General features: G+C 41.6%; 1 protein-coding gene across 3 annotated transcripts in view; it reads right to left on the minus strand.

The window, feature by feature from the left end:
• Positions 1-18,617, minus strand: part of NASP (nuclear autoantigenic sperm protein) — a 35,798-nt gene extending 17,181 nt beyond the window's left edge. For all 3 annotated transcript variants that reach the window (XM_082652462.1, XM_082652463.1, XM_082652461.1), the window contains exons 1-2: positions 18,476-18,617; positions 4,126-4,176 (exon numbers count right to left, since the gene is read on the minus strand). In XM_082652462.1, the coding sequence (XP_082508588.1) occupies positions 4,126-4,176; positions 18,476-18,534 (110 nt within the window). In that variant the 5' untranslated portion in view covers positions 18,535-18,617. The remainder of the gene's footprint in view (positions 1-4,125; positions 4,177-18,475) is intronic.
• Between the last annotated feature and the right edge of the window lie 328 nt (positions 18,618-18,945).

Genomic DNA, 18,945 nt, shown 5'->3' on the forward strand with positions numbered 1-18,945 from the left:
CACAACTACTGAGCCTGCACTCTAGAGCCTGCGAGCCACAACTACTGAAGCCCGCACGCATAGAGCCTGTGCTCTGCAACAAGAGAAGTCACCGCAATGAGAAGCCTGCACACCGCAATGAAGAGAAGCCCCCACTCACTGCAACTAGAGAAAGCCCCTGCAGCAATGAAGACCCAATGCAACAAAAAATAAATAAATTTATTTATTTAAATAAAATAAAAATCATTGTTCTATCTTGTACTCTGAATAGATCTCCTATTCATGAATGATTTTGTACACTCATATACATAGCAGCATTATTCACAATAGCCAAAAGGAATCAACTCAAGTATCCACTGACAGATGAATGGATAAACGAAATGTGGTCTATACATACAATGGCATATTATTCGGCCTTAAAAAGAGAACTCTGACAGATGCTATAACATGGATTAACCCTGAAGACACTATGCTAAGTTCAATAAGCCAGTCATAAAAAGACAAATGATGTAGGATTTCATTTATAAAAGGTACCTAGAGTAGTCAAATTCACAGAGACAGAAAGTAGGATGGTGGCTGCCAGGGGCTGGGGGAAGAGATGGGACGTTGTTTAATGGGTAGAGTTTCAGTTGGGGAAGATGAAAATGTTCTGGAGATGGATGATGGAGAGTTTCACTTCTGCAAGAAGGGACTGGCTCCACAGTAACGTACATGTACTTAACATTACTGATCGGTACACTTAAAAACGGTTATGATGGTAATTTTTTTTAATATTTATTTATTAGGCCGCATCAGATCTTAGTTGTGGCAGGCAGGATCTTCGCTGCAGAGCGTGGGCTCTAGAGCGCGTGGACTTCGTTGCCCCGTGGCATGTGGGATCTTAGTTCCCCGACCAGGGATCGAACCTGAGTCCCCTGCATCAGGAAGCAGATTCTTAACCACTGGACCATAAGGGAAGTCCCTATGATGGTAAATTTTATGTTATATGCATTTACACCACAATAAAAAACCACCACCACCACCAATTTCATCAGAAGAGTCTTGAAATATTGGGACTACATGAGACAGGCTCACGGTAGTCAATACAACTTCGAAGATTTTAATTTATTTTCATTTGAAAGCTCAAATTCTATCACTGACAACAGATATTCTCAGTTGCTTCCCTTAAAGTGACAGCCTCACTTTATTAATTTTTGAGAAACTGTCTGCCAAATACCCAAGTCTGAGTGATCAGTCTGTTGTTCATCCTTTGAAATCTAGAATTCCATGAAAAATTTAATTTTTTTTTTTTTTTTTTTTTTTTGCGGTATGCGGGCCTCTCACTGTTGTGGCCTCTCCCGTTGCAGAGCACAGGCTCCGGATGCGCAGGCTCAGCGGCCATGGCTCACGGGACTAGCCGCTCCGCGGCATGTGGGATCTTCTCAGACCAGGGCATGAACCCGTGTCCCCTGCATCGGCAGGCGGACTCTCAACCACTGTGCCACCTGGGAAGCCCCCAAAATTTAATTCTTTATTCAAACAGTCACACAAATGCTTTTCTTAAAGACAACCATCTTACCTACCTACTTCAGGGTGCAGAATTAGCATTCCTATTTCCCATTTTGTCACACAGATTATTCTAAAACCATGTAGTGAAGGACTGAGAATAAATTTATTAGTTTCTATTGCTTCATCGTGGAAGCAAAGAAGTGAAACTGGGAGTGAACTACTTGTACTGCCTTGACCTTTGTTAAATAAAGGTCCAGCAAGTTTACCCACCATTGATTTTGCACCATTAGTGCCAATGTCAACCAGCAAAAACGGCAAACGGTCTACCAATACGAAAAATTTTGACCTTACGGAATCTCTGAAAGGGTCTTGGGGGTCCCAGGGGCATACAGACTGCACCTTCAGAACCTCTGAATAAGAGCATGGACCCACATCCAGAAGAATGTGGGACTTCCCTGGTGGCACAGTGGATAAGACTCCGTGCAGCCAATGCAGGGGGCCCGGGTTCAATCCCTGGTCAGGGAACTAGATCTCACCACAACTAAGAGTTCGGGTACCGCAACTAAGGAGCCCGCTGGCTGCAACAAAGACTGAGAGCAAACAAATAAAAAAGAAAAGAAAAAATAAAGAAAGAAAAGAATGTGTGGGTACAGATTTAAGATAGATTAAGAAACTCCTCTTCCTAACTGCTTATTACTGAACAATCAAATGTTTTATATATATTTATTTTATTTATTTTTGGCTACATTGGGTCTTCATTGCTGCATGCAGGCTTTCTCAGAAGTTGCACGCAGGCAACTTCTTCGTTGCGGTGCATGGGCTTCTCATTGCAGTGGCCTCCTGCTGCGGAGCGTGGGCTCAGCCACGTGGGCTTCCACAGTTGTGGCACATAGGCTCAGCAGTTGTGCCTCATAGGCTCTAGAGCACCGGCTCAGTAGTTGTGGCACACGGGCTTAGCTGCTCCGCAGCATGTGGGATTTTCCCGGACCAGGGCTCGAACCCGTGTCCACTGCATTGGCAGGTGGATTCTTAACCACTGCACCACCAGGTAGTCCCCAATCAAATTTTCTTAAAAAGTAAAATCCTCAAGTAAGAGCAAGAAGACAGGTGACGGTACTGAATATTAAGAAGTTACTCAGCAGAATGGGAGAACAACTTGGCCAGGGAAACATGCTATAGTTGCCAGGCAGTACTAAATAACCATTTCAGATCAGCTGTTACAAATTTATGAGACTAGTCATGTTTTTTCCAACCATCCTTCCAAGTTTCTCTCAGAATCAGATTATCATACTCCTCAAAAGATCATCAATGCTTAGAATATTAATAATCACATATCAGCAGTGTTCCAGGGGTGAAGTAGCCTAGCTACATTTATACCTTATTCTCAGTCCAGAAATTTAATACTATGGTATATACCAAGACTCTAAAAAGGTTACACGAATGTTTTTAGGACCAATCCTGAGCAGTACTCCTTCCACCCCAAAACGAGACTGACTCACAAATCAGTAGGTAGTATTTGTAAAAGACATGGTTTAAATAACCAAGATAACAATGGAATTTAAGACCACAATGTGAAATGATAAAACAAATGAAAACTTAAAGACTCTTAAAAAGTGCAGATATTTTGCAAAAGGGATTAAACAGAATTTAGAACAGTAATTTTCAACCTAAGTGAGCTTAAGATTTAACAGGAAGCTTTTCCAAAACACTCATACACTAAAAGCTTAAGAAATGAAATTTCTAGGAATGCAACCCAGGCATTTACCTTTTGGATAAGCTTTCTAGTTAATTAATTATTATGCTTACCTCTGGTTAAAAACCACGGTCACATCCAGATGGGGAAGTTACATGGAAGTACATGTGAGCTCAATATAAAATTTAAAACTTTCAACCAGAATAACAAAATTGAAAATGGCAACCTTACAAAACAGAGATCTAAATCAGTAGAAGTATTCAAAGAAAGAGTAAGTTAGGGACTTCCCTGCTGGTCCAGTGGTTAAGAATCTGCCTTCCAATGCAGGGGACACAGGCGGGGAACTAAGATCCCACATGCTGTGAGGCAAATAAGCCCATGTGCCACAACTAGAGAGCCCGCACACCACAACTACAGAGTAGCCTGTGCACCACAACTAGAGAGAGGTCTGCACTGCAACTAAGATCCGACACAGCCAATAAATAAATAAATAAAATATTTTTAAAGAAAAGAATAAGTTAGGGACTTCCTTGGTGGCACAGTGGTTAAGAATCCGCCTGCCAACGCAGGGGACACGGGTTCGAGCCCTGGTCTGGGAAGATCCTACATGTTGCAGAGAAACTGAGCCTGTGCGCCACAGCTACTGAGCCTGTGCTCTAGAGCCCGCAAGCCACAACTACTGAGCCTGCATGCCACAACAACAACAGAAAAATAAGTTAGCATTTGCCAGGCATGTTGGGTACTAAGTAAGAAGAATTAAACAAGTTTTTCAATTCTAATATTTTAATCAAATACAAAAAAAACTGACGACATCATTGTCAGGACTCCATACTTTAGACAGGTACTTTAACATTCAGTCTTATTCGTTACCTATTGAAAATAATGAAACAAACTGCCCTCAAGTTATATACCTCTTAGTCTATGTTCCAGATATAAATCTAATTGCACCATGTAAATAATCTTACCTCTCCACTTTATCTGTAGAGGTAGAAGGAGCAGGGGCATCTTCTTCAATTCTGTAATGAAAAATTAAGAGGAAAAAAGTAAAAATGAAGGCTATTTTAAGACTAGAAATTAAACAAATTAAGAAAATATGGGGACTTCCCTGGTGGTGCAGTGGTTAAGGATCCGCCTGCCAACTCAGGGGACACGGGTTCGAGCCCTGATCTGGGAAGATGCCACATGCCACGGAGCAGCTAAGCCCATGCGCCACAGCTACTGAGCCTGAGCTCTAGAGCCCGTGAGCCACAACTACTGAGCCCTCGTGCCACAACTACTGAAGTCCGCGTGCCTAGAGCCCGTGTTCCACAACAAGAAGCCCACACACCACAATGAAGAGTAGCCCCCGCTTGAGGCACGTAGAGAAACCCCACGCGCAGCAACAAGACCCAATGCAGCCAAAAATAAATAAATAAATAAACTTTATAAAAAAGAAAATATAAAGCCATAAAAAGAGCAATTTATTGGGCTTCCCTGGTGGCGCAGTGGTTGAGAGTCCGCCTGCCAATGCAGGGGACACGGGTTCGAGCCCTGATCTGGGAAGATCCCACATGCCGCGGAGCAGCTAGGCCCGTGAGCCATGGCCGCTGAGCCTGCACTCCGCAACGGGAGAAGGCCACAACAGTAAGAGGCCCGCGTACCGCAAAAAAAAAAAAAAAGAAGAGCGATTTATTAAATGCCCAAAATATTAAGGTTTTACATAATATTTACATTATCAAATTTAATCCTTACTCATTCAAATAACCGTTGTATGCTTATTTGCTACACATGAAGTATACTACAGTGAACAAGACAGTTACATCCTAGATCTGAGTTTACGATCGGACAGAAGAGAATGCAGTATTTGTTATAACCCAGTATGTGCAATCCTGAAAATCTCACATTCTGCAACTGCTCACTAAAAATAAGTTTTTTTTAAAAAAAGGAAGAAGCAGTTTCCCAGAACATTCATTTTTTTGAAAAGTACTAATAAATATCTTTAAAATATTTCATAGTTGTGTTTACTAAAAAAGTCTAGAAATAATGACCAACTCAGCAGCACGAGTAACCCCCCTAGCACCTAGACTGTGCTCCTGAAAATCCATTTCCCACTAAAAATAACCAAGACTCTACTGAGAAAGAATTGATTCTAAGCCAGGGCAGGGGAAGTACATAGGTGAATCTGGGACAATTTCATGCCAGAAAGCAACAATACTATATCTAATATTATTTAGGGTCATATCTACTTATCGTCATGCTAAAAGGAATTATAAAGGAAAAGTGGAAATCCAGGGTAAAGCATGGGAAGAGTTCTTTTTACTATTTTTTCACTTTTCTATAAATTTGATGTTTCATATTTACAAAAGTATTACAAAAGCACACTTAGGAGCCAACCTCAGTAAAATCTCACTGGTCAAAAGGGACAATGAGCATCAACAAAGATAATAATTGCATAACCAACAAGGACCTACTGTATAGCACAGGGAACTCTGCTCAATATACTATAATAACCTAAATGGGAAAAGAACTTGAAAAACAATAGACACATGTATACGTATAACTGAATCACTTTGCTGTACACCTGAAACCAACACAACATTGCTAATCAACTATACCCCAATATAAAATTAAAAAATTTTTTAAGATAATTACAATTGATTGGAAAACTCTAAATATGTTTAAATCCATGAGTTCACAATGACACAAAAAAACCAAAAAGAACTCGTTAGTCATTTTTAGAGACTGATAGGAGACCACTGCATTATTCTGAAAATTGATAAATGGGAAAGAATTTACCCTTTCTTTACAATAAAGTTATACCTTAGGTAGGTTTCAAGACAGGGTCGACTTAAGTTATTACTTAGGAACCCTATAGATTGACACCATTCACTTGGTATTAATTTAAATTCTTGTCTCTTTTTACCTGCCCCATCATCAGTTTTCACCTATATGCCAAAGGCAACATTCAGCTAAGTAAAGACATATTATCATTTATAAATGTGCCCCCAAAGCACACCATGAGAGCTGAGAATGCTGTTAGCTGTGGTGAAATGGAAAAAAGAACAGTGGGAAAACAGGAAACTTTACTAGTGAATACTAACACCTCAGGAGCAATAAATTAGAATTGAAGTATGTACAGCAAGAAACAGTAGAAGTATGAGAGAACACAAGAAGCTGTAGGAGAGAAAAAAGCTTTCCTATATAGACATTACTGAAAACTCCTCCAAAGGTTAAAACATACATATAAATAGAACTGAGTCAACTAATTTTTCACACCTGGACTTTCTTGTTTAGTGATAACAAATTTATTAAAATAGCAGTGTAATATACACAGTGTGGACAAAACAAATGAACAGTTAAAAAATAGCTTGCTGGGCTTCCCTGGTGGCGCAGTGGTTGAGAGTCCACCTGCCGATGCAGGGGACACGGGTTCATGCCCTGGTCCGGGAAGATCCCACATGCCGCAGAGCGGCTGGGCCCGTGAGCCATGGCCGCTGAGCCTGCGCATCCGGAGCCTGTGCTCCGCAACGGGAGAGGCCACAACGGTGAGAGGCCTGTGTATCGCAAAAAAAAAAAAAAAAAAATTGCTTGCTCAATTCAATAAATAAATATACTAATTCAAAAAATTAAATTCAATAGACATTTTAGTACCCACTATATGCTAAGCATCAGACACAGTCTCCAACAAAAGTTAAAGCAGAGGAGACAGGGAATTCCCTGGCGGTCCAGTGGTTAGGACTCCTCGCTCTCACTGCCAAAGGCCTGAGTTGGGGAACTAAAATCCCACAAGGCGCAGGGCGCCGCCAAAAAAAAAAAAAGCAGAGGGGACAACTTGAGAAAGGCAGAAGAGATTAAATGCCAGGCAGGGACTAACTATATTGGAGTCTGAGTTCTAGAAAATGCTTTAGAGATGAAAAGGTGTCAGTTTCTTTCAGCAGGATCCAAAATCTTTGCTCCTAACTCCTAATCCTTTTGAGAATGTTATATTGGTCTACAAATTTGATGAAAAGCCCTGGGGGGAGGGGAGGCAGGGAAATGGGGTTGAAAATAATCAGAGACTTCACCGTTAGGGTGACAGGAATGAAGTACAATTTAAATGCTTTCAGCTGCAACATAAGCAAGCAGATGATCTGACCAGAATGCTGGAATGGCCTTGGATCCTTATCTCCTAAACACCTCCTGTCATAGCTAATTACGTTCAAATAGTTTAACTAAAGGATTATTCTGGCCAAATTCTAGCACAGAGCTTCTCAAATTACCTGCGATTGAAGGACCAGACTTTTAATTTCAATGTGTAAGACATGGGTTTTTATAAAGTATTAACAGAAATGTCAGAGTAATGTCAAATTTCTTTGTTCCCAAATGCTTACTCCCAATTTTTATACATACACACAGCATGGTTTGTGGGATCTTAGTTCCCCAACCAGGGACTGAACCGGGAGCCACAGCAGTGAAAGCGTGGAGTCCTAACCACTGGACCACCAGGGAATTCGCTATACTTGTATCTTTGTAGACCAGTAACGAACAGTTCACAAACCAATACCAGTCTGTGGCACACACAAAGTGGTATAACACAAACGTCCAAAGTATGAGTACTAAAAACAAACACGTTAACACTGTACATACATGCTACATTCAAGCACCAGTAGCAACAATAATACACAAAATGTTTTGCACCCCACATAGGTGACAGATGAAGTGCAACACTATTAAACTTTCACGGTTAGCCATAATGGAAGTTATCAGGCATCAGATTCAAATAACTCAAACTACTAAAAAAAAAACAGCCAAAATACACGAAACACCAGTTTTACACCAGTAGCACAAGACAGTAATCTGAGAGAAGGGAAACAAATGAGGTGAGTCCTATGAGTATCCCCAGGTTACTATCTGGAGAGACTTGTCCACAGGACAGAGAAGGACCATGAACAAAGTCCATCTCACAGAATTGAGAAGACAGAATTTGAGGTTTGGGGTGGCCTAGGTAGCTAGAATTTACAGGACAGACTAGAAAGAGAGCTATAGAGAAAGCAAGCTTCAGAGATCTGTAGACGCTTCCCCCCAGTCTCTGTTTAAGTGCTGATCAACTTATGCATGAGAAAACTACTGAGACCCAGGAAAGAATGACCCAGAAAGGAATAGGCAAAACTATCCTTGGAAATCACACAGGGTCTAGAATAAATAACTCCCATCAGCCAGTCTGTAATTTAAAACATGGAGTCCTGATAATGTATTTGATTACATTGTATTTGATTAAAATATTAGAATTGAAAGTTACTTAATTCTGCTCCTTACTCAGTATACAACATGCCTGGCAAATGCTAACCTAGTCTTTCTTTGAATACCTCTACTGATTTAGATCTCTGTTTTGTAAGGTCGCCATTTTCAATTTTGTTGTTATTCTAGTTGAAAGTTTTAAATTTTATATTGAGCTCACACGTACTTCCATGTAACTTCCCCATCTTGATGTGACCATGATTCTTAACCGGAGGTGAGCATAATAATTAATTCACTAGAAAGCTTATCCAAAAGATAGATGCCTGGGTTGCACCCCTAGAGATTTTATTTGTTAAACCTGAGATAGAATTCATGTTTGTTTTGGAAAAGCTCCCTGATAATGTCATAAATAAGGCAACTGTCAATCTCTGTATCGTTATTAAACCTTAATTCCTCTCTACTTTGGAGAATACCTCCTTAAACTATAATATAAATTCCAAGACTGGAATTTACTTTTTTTTTTTTTTTTTTTTTGGCCGCACCTCACAGCATGCGGGATCTTCCCCTACGAAGGAACCCATGGCCCGCTGTAGTGGAAGTGCGGAGTTTTAACCACTGGGATGCCAGGGAATTCCCTGGACTTTACCATTATAACTTTCCTTCACCCCACTTTCCATGTCCCCACTTTCTAGAAGCAAGGCTGGAACCAGGTCGTTTAGGTTTTTTCTTAAGGTTTTGTTGTTGTTTTGTTTTGAATTTTTGGCTGCACTGTGCAGCATGTGGGATCTTGGTTCCCCGGTGAGGGACTGAACCCATGCCCCCTGCACTGGAAGGCAAAGTTTTAACCACTGGACTACCAGAGAAGTCCCAGATCGTTCAGTATTGATGCCAACCTAAAGTTTTAAATTTTTATCCTTAAGTTGAGGCACTGAAGGTGTAATATGATCAAATTTACCTTTTATATACTCAGTGGTATAAAAGTTTGAAGTGGACAAAATGAGGAAAAAAGCATATCAGTTGAAGATACTATTAAATAGCACTGTAAAGCACTCAGCAGTGATAAACTTACTTCCATTCTTATTTAGTAGCCTAGACAAAAAGGGCATGTACTAGCATAGTCAGAAGAAAAGATGGATTAAAGCAGTGGTTCTCAAACTTCAACCTACACGAATCACTTGGAGCTCATGTTAGAACACGTTGTTGAGGGCTTCCCTGGTGGCGCAGTGGTTAAGAATCCGCCTGCCAATGCAGGTGACACGGGTTCAAGCCCTGGCCCGGGCAGATCCCACATGCCGCGGAGCAGCTAAGCCCGTGAGCCACAACTACTGAGCCTGCGCTTTAGAGCCCGTGAGCCACAGCTACTGAAGCCCGCGCACCGTGCTCCACAATAAGAGAAGCCCATGCACCGCAACCGCAACGAAGACCCAACGCAGCCAAAAATAAAAATAAATAAAATTAATTTATTAAAAAAAAAAAGAACATGCTGTTGAGCCCCAACCCTAGAGTTCTGGTTCAGCAGGTCTATTATGAGGTCCAGGAATTTGCATTTCTAACAACTTTCTAGGTGATGCTGCTACTGCTGGTTTGGGGACCACACTGTAACAAGCACCATATTAGAAAAAAAATTACTAACTCATGTTCATGTCCTATCTGAGCCATAGACATGTTTACCCACAATTATTTTTTAATGTTAATTATGGTAGTTACTACATTTAAAACTATGAAGATATCACATAAAAATCTGGATTTCTGCTTCTCCTGAAAAATCATTATGTAAACTCTGAAACCAGAAAAGTACTAAAGAAAACCACAGGCGAGTTACATTGTAACTCATCGGGAGAAGGCCTTTCATATTCAGAAATCATGTAAGACTGATAAATTCTACTCCATCTCATTCATTTCACAAAAGGTTAACTTAGTGAATATATACAGAATATTAAATCAACAGGGAAAAAGGTCCAACAGGAAAAGATTAAAGGATATAAACACATTCACAGAAAATGAAACACAAATACCTCAAACATTTGAATACATGCTCACACTCATTCTTCAGAGAAACACAAAATTACAGTGAGAAAGCATTTTTTACCCATCAAATAGTCAAAGACAAGAATGTAAGAGTAACAGGTGTTCACATATATTGCTAATATAAGTTTAAATTCACAAAACTTCTATGAAGGTCTATTTGGCAATATCTATCAAAAACAACAAATGAACACTCTTTGATCCAGCAGTTCCACTTGTAGAAATTTATCCTATAGATATGAGTCCAGGGTTACACGGTTATTCCCTAGAGCACAATTTGTAACAATTAAATTCTGGAAAGAATTCAAATGTCCATCAATAGGAAACTCATTATGAGACAGTCACAGAATAGAATACAATGCAGCCATTAAAAAAAAGAAAAGAAAGTAACTATGCCCTAATGAGGAATCATCTCCAAGATATAATGCTAAGTGCTCAGAAATGTGTCAAGTGTGCTACCGTTTACACAATAATATAGAATTAATAACTACTTACAATCTGCTCGTATATGCATAAGGTAGCATTGAGGGACACATAATAAATTACTAACACTGGTGGACTCAGAGGAGAAAACCTATGTGATTAGGGAATAAGGGTTGGAGGGACATTTCACTGTGTACTTCCCCTTCTGGATTTTGAACCAGGAATGTATTTCCTAGTCAAAGAAATAATTACAATATTCTTTAAATATTAGAAATACCTGCCACTATGGCATACATTCTCCCCAATCAGCTGAAGTTGAACAGTGACCTAGCCCTTTAAGGGACAATTCACTTCAATCCCCACCACCACTTCACTTTTTCCTATCTGGCCCTCTAGGCTTTACATTTCTAAGCCCTGTTACAGACTACCAAACTGCTAAACATTGGTAACTGTTTAGAAATTGAAAAAGGAGGGGGGGGAATCTAGAATTTTTATTTCTGGGATTGGGAAACTGAGTGCTATCCAACCAAAATAAGGTACAAGAGCAAGATTATTAGTGAAAATTGGGGTGTACATACTGAGCTGGTTTTGAGGTGCTTATGGAACATCTAAATGGAGAGCTTCAGGGACTTCCCTGGTGGTCCAGTGGCTAAGACTCTGGGCTCCCAATGCAGGGGTCCCGGGTTTGATCCCTGGTCAGGGAACTAGATCCCACATGCCGCAACTAAAGATCCCGCCTGCTGCAACTAAGACCCAGCGCAGCCAAATAAATATTTTTAAAATAATAAATAAATAAATGGATAACATTCAATAGGCAATTCAGAGCAAACATCTGTCAGACATAGCAGTGCCTACTACATTCTCATTTAATCCTCTCACAAAAAACCTTGTGGCTATTTTCCAGAGAAGTAACTTACCCAGTTACACGACCCCATCATAACTCATTCTGTACTCCAATTGCCTACTGACTTTCTGTATTCCCCATCAGGATTAAGATCTAAGAAACCATGTCTATCTTATCCTAAACTGTATCCTAGCAAAGCCTGGTATCTAATCAGTATTTGTTAAAGTGACCAATTCTGAATCACTAGGGTAGGATTAACGACAAGTGACTTTGCCACTTACCATATGAAGTACCTCAGTTTCCTCAACTATTAACAGTACCTACCTCACAGGATCTGTTTTGAAAATTAAATGAGAAAGTTCACAAAGTGCTTAGTTCAATGCTTGGCACATAAGGAATCAATAGATTCTAGCAATCATTAACACTGAAAGAACAGAAAGATAGGAAGAAATGGAGGCAGCATCAAAAGAAGACATAATTAAGGAGGGAGTGTCTGGTATCAGAGGCAGCAAAGAGGTGCCAAAAAGGCAGCAAAAAGAACTCATTAGAAAGCTAAGAATAAGGACTATTTTAGCATTTAGACAATCCATGATCACCTTTAGCAATGTTGTTTAAATGACATGAAGAAGCCAGATCGAGACAGGTTGAACAAATGTGTATATTCTCAGAACACACCTGTCCAATTAGATTGTGATCTGATGACCAGCAACTGATACCTTATTCATCTTTGTATCTCTAAAACCTGACACATTAAAGTATATATTGAATACATTTGTTAAATATATAAGCAAACAGAAGGGGGGGGGGAAATGGACACCAGAAATTCTGCAGACTCTTATCTAAAGAAGCCTGGCTATGAAGGGAAGAAGCAAAGAAAGCAACTGAACGCATATATCACAGAGAAAATGTTTTTAAAAGCATCCATCTTGGGACGTTTGAATGCAGAGATGGTGCTATCTAAGGGGAAGGAAAGGAAGCACCAAGAGACCAAATAGGTAGTTGCTGGCAGACAACCAGACATGAAAAAACCCCCCACAAATCTCCAGTTGTTTTATCTTAAAGATTTTTTTTCTCTAACATAAACCCTCAGCCTGTGAAGAAGGCTTTTCTTCTGGCAAACTTTTATGTTCCACAAGAGGTCTTAATCCTCTAGCCATCTATTCTGTGTCTGCTAGAGCAGAGAAGCTGAACATTTAAGGAACAACAGCACTGACTGCACTCTCTTTAAATTCTTGGCCCCATATCTGAAACAAGGACAACATTGGCAATCCTACCACATTCCCTAGAGTATGTCTTCCAAGTCTCCAACATTACTATCTCTCCTCATATCTCCTACACCCTACTCCATTCCCCCTTACTTCTAAGCAGACCTTGCTTCATACCCCATTGAGCAAATAGAAACCATTAGACAGGAAGTCTCCCTTCCTCAACCACCAAAACTACCAACCTGCTTGCCTCTGTATCCACATTCTCTGCTATCCCTATTTCTATGAACGAAGTTTCCCAGTTAGAAACTTCATATAGCTGGCCCCTTGTCATTCATCTCATTGTGGCCATCCCTGATCGCCCAATCTAAAATAACCACCCAGGGCTTCCCCCTGCACTGATGGTGCAGTGGTTAAGAATCCGCCTGCAAATGCAGGGGACACAGGTCCAAGCCTTGGTCGGGGAAGATCCCACATGCCGCGGAGCAACTAAGCCCATGTGCCACAACTACTGAGCCTGCGCTCTAGAGCCCACAAGCCACAACTACTGAAGCCTGTGTGCCACGACTACTGAAGCCCACGTGCCACAACTACTGAAGCCCGCGTGCCTAGAGCCCATGCTCCGCAAAGAGAAGCCACCACAGTAAGAAGCCACGCCCCGCAACGAAAAGTAGCCCCCACTCGCTGCAAATAGAGAAAACCCGTGGGTAGCAACGAAGACCCAGTGCAGCCAAAAATAAATAAGTAAATTAATTAATTAAAAATAAATAACCACCCAGTTACCTCACATCACCTTAAAACTAGGGTAATTCTTTGCACAGCACTTTATCACTGATATTCTCTAATCTATATATTCATGGTCTCTATCCCAGTAGTCGAAGCTCCATTTGAAAGCAGAGATCTTTTCTGTCTCCTTAACCACAGCGCCTCTACTAAATAAGACAAATGCTCAATAAATATAGGGAAAATATGCCAATAAGTAGGAGGAAAGAAAACTGCTTCACAAAACTTTCCTGAAAAAAATTTCCTTGTAGAATCTCCCCACTACTGCCACCATTTAACAAATGGGAAAACTGAGGTCCACCGCAGCAGCTAGAAACAGAACTCAGTTTTCCTGGCTCCCAGTCATCATAGAAATTTAGCATCATCTGTCATCCTCCCTATAAAGTTTTTTGGGGTTTTTTTGGCTGTGCCACACAGCATGCAGGATCTTAGTTCCCCGACCAAGGATCGAACCTGCACCCCCTTAAGTGGAAGCGTGGAGTCTTAACCACTGAACCACCAGGCAAGACCCTCCCTATAAAGTTTTATGGTACCCTTACAAATAAATACAAGTTCAACATCCACCTATGACACTGTAATGTTAGAAGTCAGAAGAGCTAGGCTTGATGGGAGGAGTATGACTAAAAAGGTTGGGGGGGGAAGCTTCCATATAATGTTTTGTTTCTAATTTCCCTTTGTGAAAATTCACTCAACTGTACATTTACCATTTGTGCATTTTGTAGTATGCTGTACTTCAATAAAATGTACTGAAACACTGGCAGGGAAATTTTTTTTTTTTTTTTTTTTTTAGCCACGCTGAGAGGCTTGCAGGATCTTAGTTCCCCAACCAGGGACTGAACCTGGACCATGGCAATGAAAGTGCCAAGTGCTAACCACTGGACCGTCAGGGAATTCCCATGGAGCTTTTAACTTATGATTTCTTTTGGGAGATTTATAGTTTCAGGTCTTACATTTAGGTCTTTAATCCATTTTCAGCTCATTTTTGTATACGGTGTAAAATAAGGATCTAACTTCATTCTCCTGCATGTGCATACCCCGTTCTCCCAACACCATTTGTTGAAAAGAATATCCCGGGACTTCCCTGGTGGCCCAGTGGTTAAGAATACGCCTGCCAATGCAGGGGACATGGCTTCGAGCCCTGGTCCAGCAAGATCCCACATGCCATGGAACAACTAAGCCCGCACGCCTAGAGCCCGTGCTCCGCAACAAGAGGGGCCACCGCAGTGAGAAGCCCGCCCACTGCAACGAAGAGTAGCCCCCACTCACCGCTTAGCCCGCATGCAGCAACAAAGACCCAATGCAGTCAAAAATAAAAAAATAAATTTAAGAAGAAAAAAAAGAATGTCCTTTCTTCATTGAGTGGTCTTGGCATCCTTATCAAAGATCATTTGACCATATGCAAGGATTTTTGGACTTTCTTTTACATTCCATTGTTCTATTTGTCTATCTTTATGCCAGTAGCACAATGTTTTGATATCAGCAAGTGAGACCTACACTTTGTTCTTTTCAAAACTGTTTTGGCAGGGAATTTACTGGCGGTCCAGTGGTTAGGATCCCAGTTCAATCCCTGGTCAAGGAACTAAAATCCACAAGCCTCGAGGCGTGGTCAAAAACAAACAAACAAAAGAAACTGTTTTGGCTATTTGGGACCCCTTGAGATTTCTTATGAATTTTAGGATGCATTTTTCTACTTCTGCAAAAAATGCCACTGGCATTTTAACAGAGACTGTGTTGTATCCATAGATCTCTTTGGGTAGTATGAACATCTTAACAATATTAAGCATTCCAATCGATGATCTTTTTTTTGTGGAACCTTTAGGGTGAACCTCAGTGTTTTTTTTTCCAAGAGGGTGTAATGTTTAATTGGCATCCAAAGATAATCAGCTAGATGTTAAAAAATAATGTACATCTCACAAAAAATTACATTTGTCCTTGACTTTTGCTTCTCTCTGATCCACGTTATTAATAGATCATACTACAATACATATGCCACATATTGAAACTGTACCAAGGCATTTAGATATATGAAAGGAGACATTAACATTCATTGAGTCATTTAATTTTGTCATGAGCTGACAATTATTAAGTGCATTTATCAAGCCTCATAAAATTTATACAAACTAGGTCATTTTAGCCTACTGTCATAGCCCAAGAAACAGTGTATGTTTAAAGCCCAAATTGTAAAATTGCAATTAATCTTACTATTTTTTGGCATTTTTATTTTTTTTTACAATTGTGAATTTGTCTTTTTATTTCTGCATTGCTCTACATATTTTTTTCAGTTTTATTTTTTTATACAGCAGCAGGTTCTTATTAGTTATCTATTTTATACATATTAGTGTATATATGTCAATCCCAATCTCCCAATTCATCCCACCACCACCACCACCCCTCAGTTTTTTTTTTTTTAACCGATTTTTTTTTTTGGCCAGGCTGTGTGGCTTTCGGGATCTTAGTTCCCTGACCAGGAATTGAACCCGGGTCCTCTACATTAGGAGCAAAGTCTTAACTGCTGGACCACCAGGGAAGTCCCTCCCTGAACCTCAGTTGTTTGAAGTGGTAAGTGGAGAATACTTTCGGATACGCATATAAAGATTACCAAAGTTAATGGATGTGATGAGTAAATTGTCTTAAGAGTACAAGGTCAGGGACTTCCCTGGTGGTCCAGTGGTTAAGACTCCGTGCTTCCAATGCAGAAGGTGTGGGTTTGATCCCTGGCGGGGGAACTAAGATTGTATAATGCCGTGTGGCACAACCGGGAAAAAAAAAAAATTTTTTTTTTAAATCTTCTGAAAATAGATTTTTTTTTTTTTGCAGGTCCACCAAGAGAGACTCTTCTCATTTACACATTTGAGCTAATATACTGAACCTAACTCCTCCACCCCACCAAAATATAGGTACACAGGTACGTTAGCTAAATCTTTCACACAAATATATTCTAATTACAGTGACATTAATTCATCATAAAGCTAACTTACAAGAGGTTATCCATCTCATTTTAAACAGCCAAATACTAAGCACCAAAATAAGCCCCACACCAACACAGATGAACCTTCCACTTATGGAAATAGGAACGACAAACCCCAGAACTTTAAGGATTACTGAGCTAAACCACTTATTTTTACTTTGACATCTCTCATCTAAAGGTACGAATAAGTAGCTCAGAAATTATAAGACAGTTAAAGTAAAATTCAATGCATCACATAAGACTTCCTCTAAGCTTTCTCATTCCTCCTTACCACTACAGTACAAACTGCTATATTCTTTTGTAACATAAACAAAAACGTTAACAACTACTTAGAACTATTTAGAAAGCTAATAAGGACAAAGACTGATTTAACATTTAGACAACCATTGATAACCTTTAGCAACGTTGTTTAATGGCATGAGGGGACAGAAGCCAAATTGTAGCTTTTAACAGATGACAAAACTGTAGCCCAACATTCACCACTTAAGCAATGAAAGCGGTATCAAAATCAACTCTGAATTGTGGTTTATTTCTCATTCAATTTTCTCTCTCTACTGGTTTGGAAGTTAAACATGTTTTTTTATTCTTTCAATGGCTATACTGGAATTATAATGTGCATTCTTAGTAGTTTATTAAACTCACATAAATTTTCCTTACCCACCCCCTTAAACGACTGAAACGCTTTACCCCTGAATTGCCCCAGGAACTTACTAAGGAATGATGCCTTTATTGTTCTAACTAGCTAATTAGATTTTCATGCAATTTCCTCTCAAGCTTTGGGGATGGGGGAAAGGATGAGTAATGAGGGAATAAAAACTTGAAATACTAGGGTTTAACCTAGAGTCTGCCACTTAATAATTTGGGTTATTTCTTGTTTCTTCGAATAACGGCCTGTTTCCCTTCACTGTTCAAAAAATACCTTTATGTCTGAGTGGCACTGTGCCGTTTTCATAGCAATCATGTCTTCTATCATTCCTTCCAGTCCTTCTGTTACACTTCGCGCTTAATACTGCCCATTCTCCTAGCAACCAAACACTGCTAGAAGTGAAAAGACCTCGACGCAGTGCTAGAAGATGCTTCGCCTCACGATAAAATCCCCCAGAAGCAGCCAAGTCCCCCGCCAACGTCCCCAAAGTCTAAAAGAACCACGATGCTCTCCACCACAGACAAAAGAAATGGGCCTTGCTGAGGGCAGGAGAGTACCAGGTGAGCGAAGAGACCGCGGGGCACAAGCTTCACCGCGTCCCACGGCGGAAGTCCGAGGCGCTCGGGAGCCGCAGCCCCAAACAATGGAGTTTTCCCGCCTCCTCAGGGCCCCGCCCCCTGCTCCAAAGCCGGCGGAGGGAAGCGAACGCACAAGCGCACGACCCCGCCCCCGAGAGACCCCGCCCATCCCGACCCACCGGTCCGGCCTCCTCCCTCGTGCAGTTTTTTTTTTTTGGCGCCAAATCTCTGTTGGTTATTTTCCCGATGTGTTTGGGGATCCTACCGGAGGCGCACGCCAGGAGTGCGGGGACAGCAGGGACGTGAAGGTACACTGCCGCGCCGGGGCCCCGCCTCCCCGCCGATAGCCCCGGGCCTGGGGAGGAAGGAGAGGGGCAGGCGATGGAGACAGCCGCCGCTGCCCCCGGCAAGATGGCGACCGCGAAAAGCGGGGCAGGGGGCCCCAGCCGGCCGGCGTTACTGCCAATGAGCGAGGCTCTCTGCTAGAAGTGGGCTTCTCCAGTGTCCGGCCCTCCCCGAACAGCGGCGGTTGTTCACTGGAAGGAAAGCCCTCCCACCCTCCGGTCTGTCCCTCCCGGTTAGCCTCCGTCCACCACCCCCTCCCTGCGGACTGGCCAGTGCCTCAAGCTCTCCACGGTCCAGCTTACTTATCGGCGGAAACCAGCTCCGCGGTGATGGCGGCAGTGGCTGTGGACTCTGCGGCCATCGTTCGCCTGAGGTGGTGGGCCAGCGGACGGGATAGTGCCTGAGGGAAAAACAGAGAATTTGGAAAGCCAGAGACTTATTCGTGGACAGAAAATGGCAGATTGGAGACCCCGCGCGGCTGGGCCCTCTTATATACCAGGGCCCTTCGCCCCGCCCATCCACTTCCGGATCCTCCCCCTCGAGTTTAAAGGGCCAGGACCCAGCCCCAATCCTGCCCAAGGACATCCCCCACCCGCACCACCTGGTTCTGCGTGATACCTTTCCTCCCTGGCTTCCTCGAAAAAAGCAACTTTTTGCTTCTCTAGCAAGTCGCGTAAGAAGAACTAGAATCTTGGTACTACTACTCCTGACTGAACGGCGGCCAGCGACTTCCAGAGAATGGGAAGCTGGGGCTGCACTACATGTTCGGAGC

Source organism: Grampus griseus (assembly GCF_964374135.1).
Source record: "Grampus griseus genome assembly, chromosome: 1".
NCBI lineage: Eukaryota > Metazoa > Chordata > Mammalia > Artiodactyla > Delphinidae > Grampus > Grampus griseus.